Source organism: Tursiops truncatus, chromosome 12, assembly GCF_011762595.2.
Source record: "Tursiops truncatus isolate mTurTru1 chromosome 12, mTurTru1.mat.Y, whole genome shotgun sequence".
Classification (NCBI taxonomy): Eukaryota; Metazoa; Chordata; class Mammalia; order Artiodactyla; family Delphinidae; genus Tursiops; species Tursiops truncatus.
The window spans coordinates 87633957-87649887 of record NC_047045.1 but is presented as its reverse complement, the minus strand read 5'-3'; the positions used below and the strand labels follow the sequence as shown (position 1 = coordinate 87649887).

At 50.4% G+C, this 15931-nt stretch overlaps 1 protein-coding gene across 12 annotated transcripts in view; it reads right to left on the bottom strand.

Moving 5' to 3' along the window:
* The window catches only part of AFDN (afadin, adherens junction formation factor), a 138853-nt gene that overhangs the window by 17033 nt on the left and 105889 nt on the right, over positions 1-15931 (bottom strand). For all 12 annotated transcript variants that reach the window (XM_033836593.2, XM_033836597.2, XM_033836595.2 and 9 more), the window contains 7 exons: positions 7348-7413; positions 7084-7157; positions 6591-6709; positions 4970-5164; positions 4294-4385; positions 3778-3963; positions 671-1597 (listed from right to left, as the gene is read on the bottom strand). In XM_033836593.2, coding sequence (XP_033692484.1) covers positions 671-1597; positions 3778-3963; positions 4294-4385; positions 4970-5164; positions 6591-6709; positions 7084-7157; positions 7348-7413 — 1659 coding nt within the window. The remainder of the gene's footprint in view (positions 1-670; positions 1598-3777; positions 3964-4293; positions 4386-4969; positions 5165-6590; positions 6710-7083; positions 7158-7347; positions 7414-15931) is intronic.

The following is a 15931-nucleotide window of genomic DNA, read 5'->3' as shown; positions in this document are numbered from 1 at the left end:
TTTAACAAGCGACTGCATTAAACGAATATAAATTTAAGTTTTCTTCTTTGACTTGACACAAAAGGAATAGAAGTTATTTTTATAACATGGAGAACCATGAATAAAATTCTAAGTTCTCACTCCCTTTAAGCTACCACTGAAATATAATTGCTTAGCACTTTAATAACACTCGAGAGTCTCTCTCTATCTGGGCCGTGACGCCGGCCCTGACCCTGAGCTGTGAACCGCCCCTCTGCTACCCCTGGGGAGCACGGACCATGGAGACCAGGCGCAGCCCGTCCCGGCATGAAGCTTCAGGGCACTGCACGCCTGCCTCCGTGTGCCGGCGACGGCGGCAGAGCGGGGCAGTTAACAGCCTGTCCGGCCCACAGAGCCTGAGAGACGTTTACTCTGCAGCCTTTGAAAGACACGTTGCCAACCCCTGATCACGGTGATCACCGGTTATTAACGCGTCTTCTTCACCCACGTGCCAGCCAGCCGGCCGCAGCCAGTGGGCGCCCCACAGCTGTCAAGCGCCGTCGGACCGCGTAGAACCAGCGCCTCTCCAGCACTCGTGCCCAGAGCATCTCGCCCCGGCGCCGCAGGACAGCAGCTCCGGCCACACCCACGCCCCGCGGAGGCTGGGAGCCCGTGCCGCGTGCCCGCCCACCCGCCCGCCCGGCCCCGTTACCCGCGCTCTGCGCTCGGCCTCCAGGCGCTGCATGAGCAGCACGGTGTCCACGTCGTCGTCCTCCTCCTCCTCGTCGTCCTCGTCCTTCTGCTTGGACTCCTGCAGCCGCTTCTGGAACTGCCACTCCAGCATGAGCTTGCGCAGGCGGTCGCTCTCCTCGGCCGAGCGCTCGGCCTTGCCCTGCAGCTCCTGGATCTCGCGGCTCAGCAGGTCCACGATGTGCAGCTGCTGCTGCTTCTCCAGCTTCTCCCGCGCGTCCCGCTTCCAGGGGTCGGGGGACAGGCTGTCCCCCGAGGCCAGCTCCTCCCTGCTGACCGTGATGTACTGCAAGTCCCGGCGCTCAATGGTGCGCGGCTGCTGCTGGGGCTGCAGCTCCCGGATGACGGTGTCCGGGGCGCGGGCAGGGGCGGGCGGGGCGGCGGGCGAGGGCGGCCCGGGGGGCGGGGGCCCGGGGGGCGGCGCCTGCGCCCGAAGCTGGCCCAGCCTGCGCTCTTGCTCCCGCCGCCGGCGCTCGCGCTCCTCCTCCAGGCGCGCCTTTTCCTTCTCGTACCAGCGCTGCTGCTCCTCCCGCTTCTTCCGCTCTGCAGCCGCCTGGCCGCCGGTGGGAGGCGGCGGGAGGGGCGAGTCCGCGGGGACTCCGTCCCCATCGCCGTAGTGCCCGGGGGGCGGGTCGGTCCGCACCGGCGGGGAGGCGGCTGGGGTCTTCCAGCGCCCAGGGCCGCTCTTGGTGAGCGTGGACGCGGGGGTGCCCGCCTTGGAAGGGGGGCCCAGGTGCTCCTGGCTGGAGGTGCTGGAGCCCAGCGAGGAGCCCTGGTTGAGCCACGCGTCGCCGCCGTCAGACCTGCGCTCCATCGCCGCCTCCACCCTCTGCCGCTCCAGGTGGTACGCGACATCCTCCCGGAGCTCCTCCTGGGACCGGGTCACGTGCTGGAAAAAGAAAACGGGAAACCGTTGTGTTTCAGCCACCGTCAGAAGTTACTGAAAGTACATAAACAGTTCAGCTCAGGAAGAAAGGAGTGTTAGGGAAAGTGTGCGGTGAGCGTACAGGACGGGCCGAGGCTGCCCGCACCCAGCGCTAATCCCGCGACGGTGCTTTCCCAGAGGACGTCTGTATCTGTTAGAAAGCTAAAGGGGAAAAGGGAAAGCGGCGCGGCCTGTCCACATCAATGGCCAAACAGCGAAATGCACGAACGCTCGGGCTCTCCACATCCGGCACCGTCCTTGTTCTGGGGCCTCACGGGCGTCTGCACTGCGGTGCCAGACACGGGGCTGACCTTGAGCAGAGGAATGTGCTTAGTCTTGTGTCGTGAAGAGCGACAAGAACTACTTCTCTGCAGTAAAATTCTAATTAGCATTCAGACTAATTATCAAATCCTAGCCACGTGATCCATCCGCGACTTCCTGAGTCCCGCCAGCTGACCACGGGCCCACAGGCCCACGAGCGCACAGACAGAGCCGGGCGCGGCGAGGAGGGATGAGCCTGTACCCGAGTCTCAGAAAGGCGGCGGGATGATCTGAGGGACACACCCGCTGCACGTGTACGAGACAGAGTGAGCACACCTGCTTCCGCGGCTAGTCTTGTGCGTGGAAGAGGCATGTCTGAAAGTAGCGTGATGCGACAGAAAATGATTTTTTTTTTTTTTAAGATGCTGGGGGTAGGAGTTTAGTAATTAATTAATTTTTGGCTGTGTTGGGTTTTCGTTTTTGTGCGAGGGCTTTCTCTAGTGGCAAGCGGGGGCTACTCTTCATTGCGGTGCATGGGCCTCTCACTGTCGCGGCCTCTCTTGTTGCGGAGCACAGGCTCCAGACGCACAGGCTCAGTAGTTGTGGCTCACGGGCCTAGTTGCTCCGCAGCAGGTGGGATCCTCCCAGACCAGGGCTCGAACCCGTGTCCCCTGCATTAGCAGGCAGATTCTCAACCGCTGAGCCACCAGGGAAGCCCCCAGAAAATGATCTGCTATGACGTCCCAGCCAAACAGTTTTCTTTCCAGCCCTATTAATGAGTAGAAATTGAAGACACAAATCTGGAAAATAAACTGTTTCCCTTTTCTCAAAAGGCACACCAAGAACAAAAAAATGAAATATATCACTTGAAACACCAGCAGCCTGCTAGAAAAATGGAACATGTACTTCCCACATTTTCTACAGCTTTGCTGTGTGCGCAGAAGCACAGCTCTCTGACTACTGGGCGCACGACCTGCAGCTCACATGAAAGCACGACCAGACTGCCTGCTGCGTGTGGACGGCGCTTCTCGAGTACAAAGCTTTGGAGCTGGTGCATCCAGACCACACGCCTGCTAGCCCTCGCAGCCCAGTGACAACAGGGTCACCCTTCGCTTTCCTCGAGGACTCACTTCGCTGCTGGTGCCCACTCACCGCGCCCCCCCGCGATAAGTCCTGTCCAATTCTTGGTCATTTCACCATCCATGTAAGTGACCCTTCAGCTCCCTGGCCCTCCTCCGGTGCTTATTACCCACGCTGGGAGGCCGAGGCAAACAGCACTCACAGGCCGTAGGCATGCAGGTCCCTGGCGCTGTCCAACCCCCGTGCCTCGACGCATGGAAGGAGGTCTGCCTCAGGGCGAACAGAACCGCCAGGCGACTCGTGCCCGGCCCGTCAGACGGGGCTCCTCCCGGCCTCGCTCACGCTGCCCCTGCCGAGGCGACCCTCCTCGGGCCTCGTACCCCCAGCTCAGAACCCAGCTCACGTGATTACGGTCCAGGTGAGCGTCCCACCCCAGCTTCAGCTTCAGCTTCACGGGCGGGACCACGGCCGTCTCAGCCTTCCCGGGGCTTGGAACAGCCGCCGGTGCGCGCCGAGTGCCGGGGACGCCTCCTGCTTCCCCCCGCCCCACTCCAGGATCAGTGAGCCTCGCCTACAGGCCCTAGTGAAGCCTTCAGCAAGAGAGCAGAGAACCACCTTTCACGCGCAGTATTCTCTCCTATGCCCTCTTTTCCTCAGGTGACCACGAAACCCGAGAGAAACAAAGAGAGGACCAGCAGTGCTGCTCTGCAGAAAATGGCAGCTGTGCCCCGGAAATCCCTCCGTTTTCCCGCAAGCTGGTCCCCTCGAGGGCCAAGGACGTGTCGGGACCCCGCCCCGCTCACCTGGACTGCAGTACTGGAGTGGCTGCTGTCCGTGTGCATGTGGGGCTTCTCCTCGTAACGGGGCCACTGGTCCTGAGGAGGAGCCGTGCGGTCCTGAGACTTGGAGGCCGGGAAGGTGAAGTACTCCCTGGTGTAGGTCTGCGTCGGGATGGGGTAGGCCTCGGCTCGGGGAGGAGGGGTCTGCTCCTGCAGACGGGCAGAGGGAAGGCAGCTGAGCTTTCCGCAGTCCGCACCGCGGACCGATCCAATTTCCAAGGCCCGCTTTTAAAGCAGGGTCCGTGTATTTTACGAACGGTGTTAAAATTTAAAGTGTTGGATCCTGGACTGAGAATAATTAAAAACATTTTATTTTGCCCCGACTTACTAACTGAAAGCTCATTTACCCATTATATTAAAAATTCAAAACCCAAACACTCAGGAACCAGAAACCGTGAGAATATTTTCCTAGATAACTCAGGCCCCCTGGGGGAACCCAAGGGTCTGCTGTCGGAGCATCTGTGTGCTCACGTCTCAGACCTCAGCGCAGAGGTTTCCAGTGGAGACGGACGTTATCTTGGCCGCTGTCCCAGAGGTATAGGCGCCTTTCCCGCCGGGACTAGGGGGCTCATCTGTTGGTGGAAAACAGGAAAGAAAGCTAATGTTAAATAAACAAGCCCGACGTAACATCGCGAGAGCTCTTTACAGGCAGTAACCTCGCGCCGGGCACCTGCACGCCGCCAGCGACGTGTCGAGAGCACAGACACAGAAACAAGGCGCGTGGAGGTGAGGGCTCACCTCGCCCACTCCCGCCTCCTGAATCATCAAGAGCCCGGAGCCACGAAGCTGTATCTGCGAACCTGGTATCTGGGGCATGTCTCCTCCCAGGAAGCTGCTGCTTCCTGCTGACAACCCTTTAACACCATGAAGACTGTCTGCTGCCCCACGGGGCATCCAGCAACCTGTGCTCCCCCCTCATCAGTGTACCTGCCCGGAGCATCCAGGAATCGAAGTTCCCGGACTAGTTTTTACTTCCTGTTAGCACCTTAGCTGTAGCATCTTTCATGAAAAACACATCCCAGCTGGCTAATCTACGCAGGTAATAATGTTCTTTTAATGCGCAGCAAAGCCGGGGCGCCCTCCTCCCTCTGGCTGTGAGCGGGCACGTGGCGGGGCGCGCGTCTCGACGGGAGAAGGGCCGCGAGGCTCCTCTTACTTGCGACGTTGGGGCTGGAGCGGTGGTCAGCCCTGTTTTTCATCAGCCTGTCGTCGCCAGGCAGCTTCTTTGGTTCGCTGTATTCTGCCCAAGGCATCTGAGGGCTCTCCGGGGACCCGTTTTGAGCTGAATTGTTATAGAGCTCAAAACCCTCACTCTTTGGTCGGGGTTTACCTGATCCACGACGATCTGAAACTGAAATCAAAACACCTTCAAGATCTGTTCCTTTGTTCAAGATCTTATCTGAAACACCGTTTAGTCTTAAAGGAAAGGTGAAGCTACAAATACTGAAAACTCCACGAGTAAGAATCTGTTTTTACCAGAAGAAATGAGGGGATTTTTCTATAAAAGTAAAATCTTTCTGAAGAATCTCTAGGCAGTTTTCAAAGGAAGCAACATTTAAGGGTCACTGACGAGAGAAACTACTCCTTCAAAGCTCATTTTCTCACTAGCCTACCTGCTTAGGCAACAGGATTACTGTTAAAGTGACTCTTCTGGCTGAAACATCAACTCGCTTCCCTCAGTTTTTAAAACGTGTATTAATTCCTTTAGTCACCCAGGGTTGCTGTCCTCATCGGGAACCGCTGGGTCACTGCTGTGATTACTCACTCTTTACTTTCTAGCTTTCCTGTCCTCTCACTCCACGGCCCTGACCTATTATTTATTCCAACAGTTTCCCCCGTTGGTCCTAAACTCATCACCTAGTCTGCTTCTTTCAAATGACTATAAACTAAGGCATCAGACAACCATATGTTAAGCACCATGTCATGAAAAAAGCACAACCACGGTGCCGTGTGGAGGCCTGTGTCTGTCTGCCAGGCTCTCAGTGCTTCGGCTGCAGTCGCTACCAGGCATGGGCTCCGGGCTCGCCCGGGCACCGGCTCTGGGGATGTACACAGCCAGCCACGGACGCACGAAGTATGTGGGGATTTCACAGACGATGGGCATCACCATGGTTTTCCCCTGGTTTCTCAGCTAATTCTTTACAAAGCCCCACATTTATACTGATTTTATTCTGAGGTTTTTGATGTACTACAAAACCACGGTTCCCACCAACGAATTATTCATTCAAAAACTGAGCTTTTTAGTTAAAGTGAACTCTCTACATAACAGTCATGCCCTATCTCAGAGCATGCAAGACTGAAACAACTATTCGTACACACGCGTGTAAACATTCCTTCGGGAGAGGATTCTACTTGTTCTTTGAAGGCTTTATATCCCGCGTGTGTTTGTCTGTCAAAGATGAAAAGTCATTCCTCCACTTACTACCGACCAAGTGCCCCGAGTGCCGCTGGCATGTGGAACGTGCGGGGTCCCCTGCGGTCACCAGGCGTGTGCACGTTGTCAGTGGCTCTTGCCGGGGGGGGGGCCCTAATAAACTACCACCACCATAGCGCGACTGGCCCCCGCAGCCCATGATCTAGTAATCCTGGGCACCGCGCTCAGCCTCGCGTCTTTCTTTAAAACCGGGGTAGTAACGACAACAGGGCCTATTCCACAGGGTCTGTGAGTATTAGACGAGGCCACGACTGGAAAAAGCCTGGCACACGGCAGGTGATCAGTAAGCATGAGCTACGACTGGCAGCAGTCAATGGGGGCGGCGGCGACCCACAGTCCTTACTTCTCTGCATCATGGGCGACGGCTGATTGAGCAGGGTAGCGAGACCGTGATAAATGGCTCCTTGCTTTGCTACTTCCAGCGTCACCACGGAGCTTGTCCTTGTCATCAGTTCTGCCGCCCTGGGAAGAGAGCATCACGGCTGTAAGAGAAGTGATTCAGGCACCCGTCCTGTCCCCACGGCAGCTTGCGGTCAGGGCGAGGCCAGCACGCCCGCCGGCCTCACCCGCCAGCCTGAGTCAAGTTCTGACAGACTCCCTCCCTCTGACTATCAATAAGAACAGTAGATGACTTCCAGAAACTTCAGCAAGTGCTAAGAGTCAAAGAAACGTATTCAGACTAAAATACATAATTTTCATGTACACTAAGACTTTTACACTTAGAGAGGAAGGGCATAGTTTTTAGCATGGTTTTTCGTCTTCCAATTCCAAAATTTAATATGAAATATCCCTAAAAAGTGCTCTTCTTAAGCTTTAAACAGATAAAGAAACGATACCTTTCTTGAGAGAGTCCTACCAGACTCCGTCCATCCACGCTGAGGAGCTGGTCACCTGCAGCCAGCCGCCCGTCCTGGACACACCCGGAAGGCATGCGGACAGGAGAGGAGGGGGGGACAGCAGAGGGAGAAGGGGGGAGAGGAAGCCAACGGTAAGTACGCTCAGACTTGGGTTTTCCACAGACTAAAACAGCCGGAACATCGCATGTCGTCTGTTAAACACACGGCGCACTGAGAGCTGGCCGCTTTAAGAGTCATACCCACCACGTCAGCAGCACCTCCTTTTACAACAGACTTGACGTAGATTCCAAGTTTGTCTTGACCAGCACCCTAAACAAAAACAAGGTGGAAAACACCGTACTGAAAATACACAGTAAGAAACGTAAAAATAAAACATGCATACAGATGACTGTAAGTAAAGTCTCAGCTATTGTTTTTACATGAAAATTAGAATTGCGAAAACTATATTAATAGAATCAACACTCCGGTAAATATAAAGAAACTAACAGGAAATGCACCCACTTTGTCTTTCCAAATTAAGAAAAACTACTTCTGAAAAATCAGTCAATCACCAGCCAGCTGGCGAGGTGACCACGACCGACCTGCAGTCCTGCAGGCAGAGGTGAGTCCTGGCGGTACAAGTGTACGTGGGCCACGCTCGCAGCAAGCACTGCTGCTCACCTCGATACAAGAGCAGCTCACCAGAGGGTTTCTGCGTTCCAAAGCTTACCCACCTCCCCTTACACCCGTAAAGTTTAAAATCTAAAACAAGGAAAACCTTCTTGTGGCAAACAAGAAGAGGGACTTAGGGAGAGACAATTATGCAGAAAATACTCTACACTGCTGCAATTTAAGGATCACGCATTGTAACCCTAAGGAAGTCCTGAACTACAAGCACCAGCCCGCGCAGCACGCGCGCGTGCACTAGCCTCACTGCACGCTACATCACGGACGGGCGAGGAACCTCTGTGAGGCGGATGGAAGAAATAGATACAATTGCCTTACAGAATCGCCAGTGTTCTATTTGGACGTTACAACTCCAACGTAACATCTGAATTTCAGGTAATTTATTAGGGCCACCAAAGGAAGCATTCATACGTATGAGACGTCATTTGGATGTCACTACCAATATTCTACAACTGAGAACGTGTTTCTCAGCTCGAACCTCAGTACTTATGAAATATTGTATCACAAAAGCAAAAACATAAGGTATCACAGAAAGGTATAAAGATAGTTCAACCAATGACTTAATTGACACCCATTTTCTACAACACTCTGGAACTCCCAAATTTCCACTTGAAAACTTAGTTTTCCCTTTAGTTGACAGAACAGGGTGAAAGAGGGCAGTCTGCCCAACCTCCCGCCTCAGGGAAAACCCAGCAGAGGTGCCGCTTTGTGAGCCTAAGAGCACCTACCACTTACCTCTTTCTGAAGACCATACACACGGCCTCAACACAACAGCTCCACTCCAGGTTTCCTGGGGTTACATTATCTGGGAGCTGATTCTACAAAAGCTCTACACACGGTAAGTAAAACCCGTTTTCTCCTCAGCAGCTCCTGACCCTCTGGCTGAGGTTTCCCGACTGTTCCCCTCAAGACCCCTCTCCGTTTCTGTCTGTCTATACGTCGACATCCACCACGCTGCCTCATTACACGTCTCCTGCCCGGTCCAGACACCCAACCACATGCCCCGAGGACTCAGCTGGCCCTGCTGCCTCACGTAAAAAATTACTGGGATACTGGGGAAATACTGTACTTTTCTGCGTACATTTGAAATTTCACACACACACGTGTGTGTACATGTGTGTATATATAGTCACTCAATAAACGGGAACTTTCTGAATTTTAGCCTATCGCTTAGCAAAGAAGCAGTAAATACAGCTCTCATCTGACTTCCCTTGTGCCAATATGGTTGCCTTGAACCTGAGGCCTAAGATGATCCGTGGGACACTACTTCCAGGGCAGCCCCCCTGCCCCATCTGTTAAAGTGGGCACCCCTCCTATATTACCTAATTAAATGACTCCTTCAAATAACATTCTATACTTCGATGTAATCTATGATTAATTACCTAATTGGGCTGTTTGAATAACAGCTGCATTCATTCCGCAAATAGTCACTGAATGCCTGTACCACCCTAAGCTCTCTGGGTACGTGAATGAACAAAACAGACACCTCCCCACGTCCCCACCCCCAAAGGAGCTCATATTCTAGAGTAGTTTTCTTTGCGGATGTCAGATAATATTTCTGACCGGGGTACTGAAAATCCCTCTTTCTCTTTTTCTGCAAACGCTGCGTGATTATTTCCTTGTAACAAGGCCAGCGTTTGGGGGAAAGGTTCTAAACGCATAGTTACTTTTTTCTTCTGCTCTCTATTTGACTGACTATTAGACTTCAAAATCCCAGTTTTTAGTGTGAGTGGACACACTACATTTTCACAAGCATTATTTTTTGGGAATGCAATACTGTCCTTGTAATTTAGATAATAAAAATTGTACTTTTAATAAGATAGTCAATCACTACTACCTTTGACAAAAGAAATCTCTAGCAGTAATACCAGTAAGACAGTATTTTTAGTAACTGATGTAAACAAAATACCAAATACATATTTGGATATTTTAAAACAATAAATCAAGCCCTCCTCCCCATTTCTGGTATGAAAGATTATTATTAATAAAGAAAAAAATCTCATTTATTTGGACAAATTAAAGTGATAAGAAAACTTTAATCTTTTTAAAGTCACAAAATAGAAAGTACAAGAAAACCATGAAAATGCTGTTCTGCTTCCTCTGGATAAACCAAGAACTCGCAAACGCGCTTTTCGCTGCATACCCGTCAGGGCCTCTGTTAGTCACAGCTTTCCCTCCAGGAAGGTGCCCCGGCTGCACGTCCACGATAAACTGTAGCTTCACTACATTATTACTTCCTGTCTTCAACCTCTTCCTTTAGACCAGTAATCACACGCCTGCGGGTAACTACCGGGCTCTAGGATCTCACGACCGCCCTGTATTTTAGACAACTAATACGCAGGCTTGAATTCAGCAGACTCCACATGAGCTGCAAGTAGCACGGAAACAACCCCAAAGCCTCATGTTTTTAAACAGATAATTTATTCCGCGTTACATGCAATACGAAATTTAATAAGTCTAAGTTCTAAGTATTCAAGTAACCGATCCTGTAATAGATATTTAACAGCATCATTTAAAAATTTTTTTTATTGAAGTCACATCTTTAAACAAGCATTAGTTTACATTATAAATTTCAGAAAAATTCTGGCAAAATGAGGAAAACCCTCCTTATGACTCGCCCGCTGGCCCCCTCTACCCAACCTGCCTCACAAAATTCCCCTTCCGGAAGCGCACGCCTCCAACAAAGCTCTCCTGACCCGACAGGCCACCAGCTATCTGTCAGCGGGCGCCCAAGTTCAAGTTCAAGCACACCACGCCCACCTGACTGCCCTGCACATCCCCCCTCCCACCCCCGGCTGCCAGGTCCTTGCTTTTATTTATGGTGTTCTCACCACACAACGACTTTCGGATGCAACGGCTCTGCCAAAGTCCTTTCATCACTGGACCCCTAGGCCCACCTGCCGGCCCGCTCACCCTGCCAAGGCCAGGCAGGATGCGACCTCTCGCTGGCTCATGTTCCCATGGGATTTCCTGTGTTCCCTCAGACGGTTACAGGCGGCTCCTCCCCTAGCTCCCTGCCAGGGCCGCTTCCCAAAATCCCTGCAGTCAGGCTACAACAACGGGGTCAACTCCTTATTTTAAAAACCCTCTCTGGGGAAATCCAGAATCTTACTGAATGAATACGTTGGCAGGCTAAGAAGCAGCTGATATGTGCGTTATCTGGGAGCTGGCAACACAGCACTGCGGAGCTACTGGTGTAAAAAGTTAGAAACCTCAAGCATTTCTGAGACACTCGGACCCACCGCTGTCAGGCAGCAGGTGACGAGGAAGGCACGGCGCTGAAGAACTGCTGGACTTACTGCCTCGCATGACGGGAAGTTACCTAAATTCTAAGTCACAGCCGCTCCTTTTAGTTCCAAGTAAGTTCAATTTATGCTTCCTTGTCACAAGGAAGAAACGAGAGGTCATGATTATTAGAGACCTCAATTCAGAAGACCACGAGCATCTAAAAGCTCTACTGAAGGTTCGTCATAAAAACTGACTTTAGTTAAAAGTCATCAACAAAGCACCATGATAAAAGATGATCTTTTAAAAAGACTCTTGGGGGTAGGGAGATACATAAGTAATATTCGAAGACAGGGGTCCCCAACAGCCGGGCCGCACAGCAGGAGGTGAGCTGCGGGCGAGCGAGGGAAGCTTCATAATCCGCTCCGGATCCCCCCATTGCTCTGATCCACCCCCACCGCTCACATCACCGCCTGGGCCACCCCCCCAGTCCGTGGAAAAACTGTCTGCCACGAAACCGGTCCCTGGTGCCAAAAAGGTTGGGGACCGCTGCTCTAACAGGTATCCAAACTTTGGTTGGCATTTGAATCTTCCAAATGTGGTCTCAACCTCGCACTATTTACCTAGTGAATATTCCTTACTTAACAGAGCACTCTGCCTACACGTCTGTCAGCGTGTCCCTTTCTGCAGACTGCCTGTCTCTATGGGGAGGCCCTTCCCTCTTTCCAGGCTGGATCTCTCCCATCTCTCCTTATCTGAATCTTATCTGTACTTCGTGGGTAGCTCATGACTATAAACTGGCCATAAAAATCTGTAAATGCAACTGCTGTAAAGATAAATTACAGTTCCACCGGTAACTACTTTAGAAAAACAAAATCAAAGATGAATATACCACCTGGAGATGAAAGAACTCTACGGAATTTCTTACACTCTCTCTCTCTCTCTCCCCCTCTCTCTCTCTATAAAATCGCCATGGATAGTTTAGTTACTTTCCACCCAAAGACCGCAATCTTTGAGCAACGCTGAGGTGATCCAAGGCCTCACTCTGGCCAGAGCAGCCCTGGCTGGAACGGCCCCCGTGACTGGGGAGACGGGGAGCTGGTGAGCTGTGTGGGTCCCTACCCACTACCATCTGTACTGGGAACAGGTCAGCTCTTGGAAAAGACGTAATCGTTCCTTAACATTACAGAGCACTCTGCCTCCCACCCCATTTCATCTGAATAAAAATAAAAACGTTATAGACTATGATAAAAAAAATGAATAAAGCAAAATTTATTAATTCCAGAAATATTAAACCACTTATGTCTCATTTCTACACAATAATGCACACACTAGCCCAGTAAGACTGAACTTTAAAAAAACTTACTCGACATATTCTATTAAGTTCCTCTTTTATTTACATACGCCCAAAATTAAAATTCATTTTACGGTAATTCTACTTTTCTAATTAAGAAATGAAAACGGAGTCCACAAGTTATACCTTTTTGCTGCTACGTATCAAGGCATCACATCTGTCATTAGAAGAACGTAAAGATGAGGGGCCTAAGCACTGACCAAAGGCCAACAAGAGGAATATACGCAGAGAGCTTTCCAGACGCTCGCTGGTGAAGGTACGTTAGGCGCGTCTGGCGCGGCAGCCACGAGGTCCAGGGGCTGCTGGGCGCTGGGATGCGGCTCGTCCAGACCGAAATGTGTAGCTCAGTGCAAAGCGCCCCAACTTCAAAGACTGAGTGCGCAGAAGAAGAATCTAAACTGTCTCACTAACGACCGACACGGCTACACGTTGAAATCATAACTACATAAAAGAAGACACACTATTAAAGTTAATTCCAGATTCTTTTATTTTTTTACATGTAGCTAATAGAAGATTCTGAATTACCTACACGGCCCACGTATTCTATTCTATTGGACATCACTGCTCTAAAACTATAAGCTTTTCATGGCATATCTATGTTATTAGTAACCAAAGATACTAGCAATAATCTATAATCATGCAGATAACTGTGTAAAAACAAGGTCTAACTGCAACACAATATATACGCTAACATTACACACCCTGATTTCCAACGATGAGAAGAGAACCACAGTATAATAAGTAAATATATAAAGTATTTTAAGAATTACTTGCCTAAAGTTGTCTAAACCGGCATTTGAAAAGATATTATTGTATTTTTGGTCCATGTTATTTGTAAAATTAAAATGAACAGAATAAGCATAACCATTTGGAACTACCCATTCCTCACCTGACAAATCAAATTCCTTTTTAAAAACTGCCTTCTGGGAAGCAGTGATGTGTTCCAAAGGCATCAGGAATTACGGATTTCACCAGACACAACTTTGGAATTAAATATTAAAAGTCCATTTAAAAAAATCAAAACCACACTTTCCCTTCCAGAGGCACTGATGAGGGTAACACGCAGTACAGCACTCGAGCTGTTTGGCATTTGTGGCCTTTAACGTAATTTTCGGGAGGTTAGAGAATGGGGACCACACACACTAGCCAGGGGCACAAAAGAAGGCAGAGGGCTAGATCCTCAGTCCTGAAAAAAGCAGTTAAAGTGAAATAACAAAGGTCACTCCTGTGTGGTCTCAGTATTTAACCTTAAAGTGCATCCTGGAGCTGTTTCCTTTCCCTTAAAAGGGAGAGAAGGAGGCTTGAGGAGAAGGAGTCTGAGGGGAGGAGGAGAGAAGGAAAGGGCAGAGGTTGAAGGGGGTGAAGCAACACCACACCTGGAATTTACCTGCAGAATAGGTACACGAGAGAACGGCGGTCAGCTGACAAAAATGATGCCCAAACAGAACGACAGACAGCAGAAGCCGCACTGCGCTTTCCCCAGAACTAAAGAAACACGCACCTGTCAGTCAGCTGCCTGATGTATCCGATGAGAACCGGCTACAAGTTTAGAAAAGGCTGCTCCTAAATATCTTGTTTGCTCTAAATCTTCTAAGGCACCTTGGGAAAGACTGAAGCACAGGTGCTCTCACCTCCCGCTCAGAGAGACTCAATCAGAAGGAACCCCGCTTCAAACATTCCAGCTGCCATGTCTGAGTGAGTGTGGGAGTGTGATATGAGTTACAGCATAAAAACATCATTAAAACACAATCCCCCGCCCCGCCGAAAAAAAAAAAAAAGGCAGCAGCAGGAGGAAGACAGACTGGCCAGCCACAGCGGCATGGGTTCAGCCTATTGTTCCCGGCGTGGAAACAGCCTGCACCCTCGCGAAAGGCTTTCAAACAATCAGTGGGCTGGGCTGACCTGAGAGCCAGGAGTATTTAAAACTCATCAGGCAGATTCAGTACAATGCTCTGCCCACCCGCCCCTTCCTCAGTGTTCGGAGCTGCTTTAGTTCTAGGCAGACAAGAGTTCTGATTCATAAACTACTAAAATTCAGACTAGAGTTTTTAAAACATTGTCAGGCTCTCTCTTTTTGGTAGCCATTACCTTAGTTCTGAAACAATCAGTTTTCAAACTCATACCTGAGACACTCTCCACCCTAGCAGCCTGGACGGCACTGGCGTGGTAAGTGCCCTTTCTGCCAGAGACGCACGCTCCAGGGTCAGCTCTGCCCATCTTCTACCGTTTGCATAAAGCACAAACAAACAACACTGTGTCATCTATCTTTTCACTCTCCGTAAAGTAAAGGAAGCAAACCGCACTGATTCTGAACTGGGCCCTACAGATGGGCTGCAGGAGGCCTTGGAGCCCGGAAGCGTGGGCGCACGACCCAGGGTGCAAGGAGCGTTCTCCAGGGCGCGAGGAGGGTTCTCCAGGGCGAAGGGGCAGCTTCCCCAGGAGCCTCAGAGCGTCTGTGGCTCAAGAGTGAGACAAGGAAGGTGACCCGTCGGTTCCTGCACGGCTCAGGCAGGTGCCCCGGGGCTGTCTGGGCCTCGCCAGACTGGACTGCTCCACAGCCAATCCCTCCACCCGGGGACCCTACAAATACCGTCGTTCTCTACGTGTACCAACCACCACGTGAAAAGAGGGCTCTGCTTTACATTATTTTAATACTGTAATTGAATTCAGTTATTTCAGTGGACCCAAGAACTTTGCACGTAGGCCACTACTGTAAATGTATAGGTAAAACATTGTTCTTTTATATAATTTACTATTAGGACAGAAATAGAAAACATTGTTTCCAAATTCATAAGCCAACAGCCATGCAGGGCACTCGGTCGTTTCGCACAACTTAACGGAAAGTTATTCCCGGCATGTCCACGGGAGAAATTGCAGTCACCTGGTACTTTGGAATTGATCTTAAAAGGGAACTGAGAATTTCCCAACTCATTTCTTTGACTAGGTCTTTCCCACCTGGTCCCAATAAGGTCACTAAGGAACACAAGGGTGAAGGTCTCAAATTCCTTAAAGGACTAAACTGTAGTTCACACTCGCTTTGTAAGTGGTGAAAAGGCAGTATGATCAATAAACAGTGCTTTTAGCCTCTCCTTTTTAAGGCACAGGAATTTTATTTTGTGTTTTAAGCTAAGATTTAAAACCTTGTAAACCGTATATAGTCAAAGCACAAACTAAGATTCAATTAACCATTCATTTTTAAATAAAATAGTAAAATATCCTAAGTACCTTTCAAATTGTCACTTTTATGCTCACTTTTAGAAAAACCAGGTTTTGGAGAAAGCCTGCAGTAAAAAGCACCTAAAGCGGCCCAGAAGAAGTTGCACTGTGGAGATTCCTGCATGTCCTGGGCAAATTCTACAGCAGCAGCTTCCACTGTTTCAAGCAACTTTCACTATACTACAACCGGCAGGAGTAGATTAATGGTTTTTCTTGTATAAAAAGTACACAGAAGCCTTAGAGCTTCACGAACCTCAGGAATCCATAGTGCTCAGCTACACAGCAGTAAATATCTGGGTGTGTAATCACGAGCTCCCTTACACGGCTGCTGCACGGGCGAGTGAACCCCGGACAGGTTGAAGCACG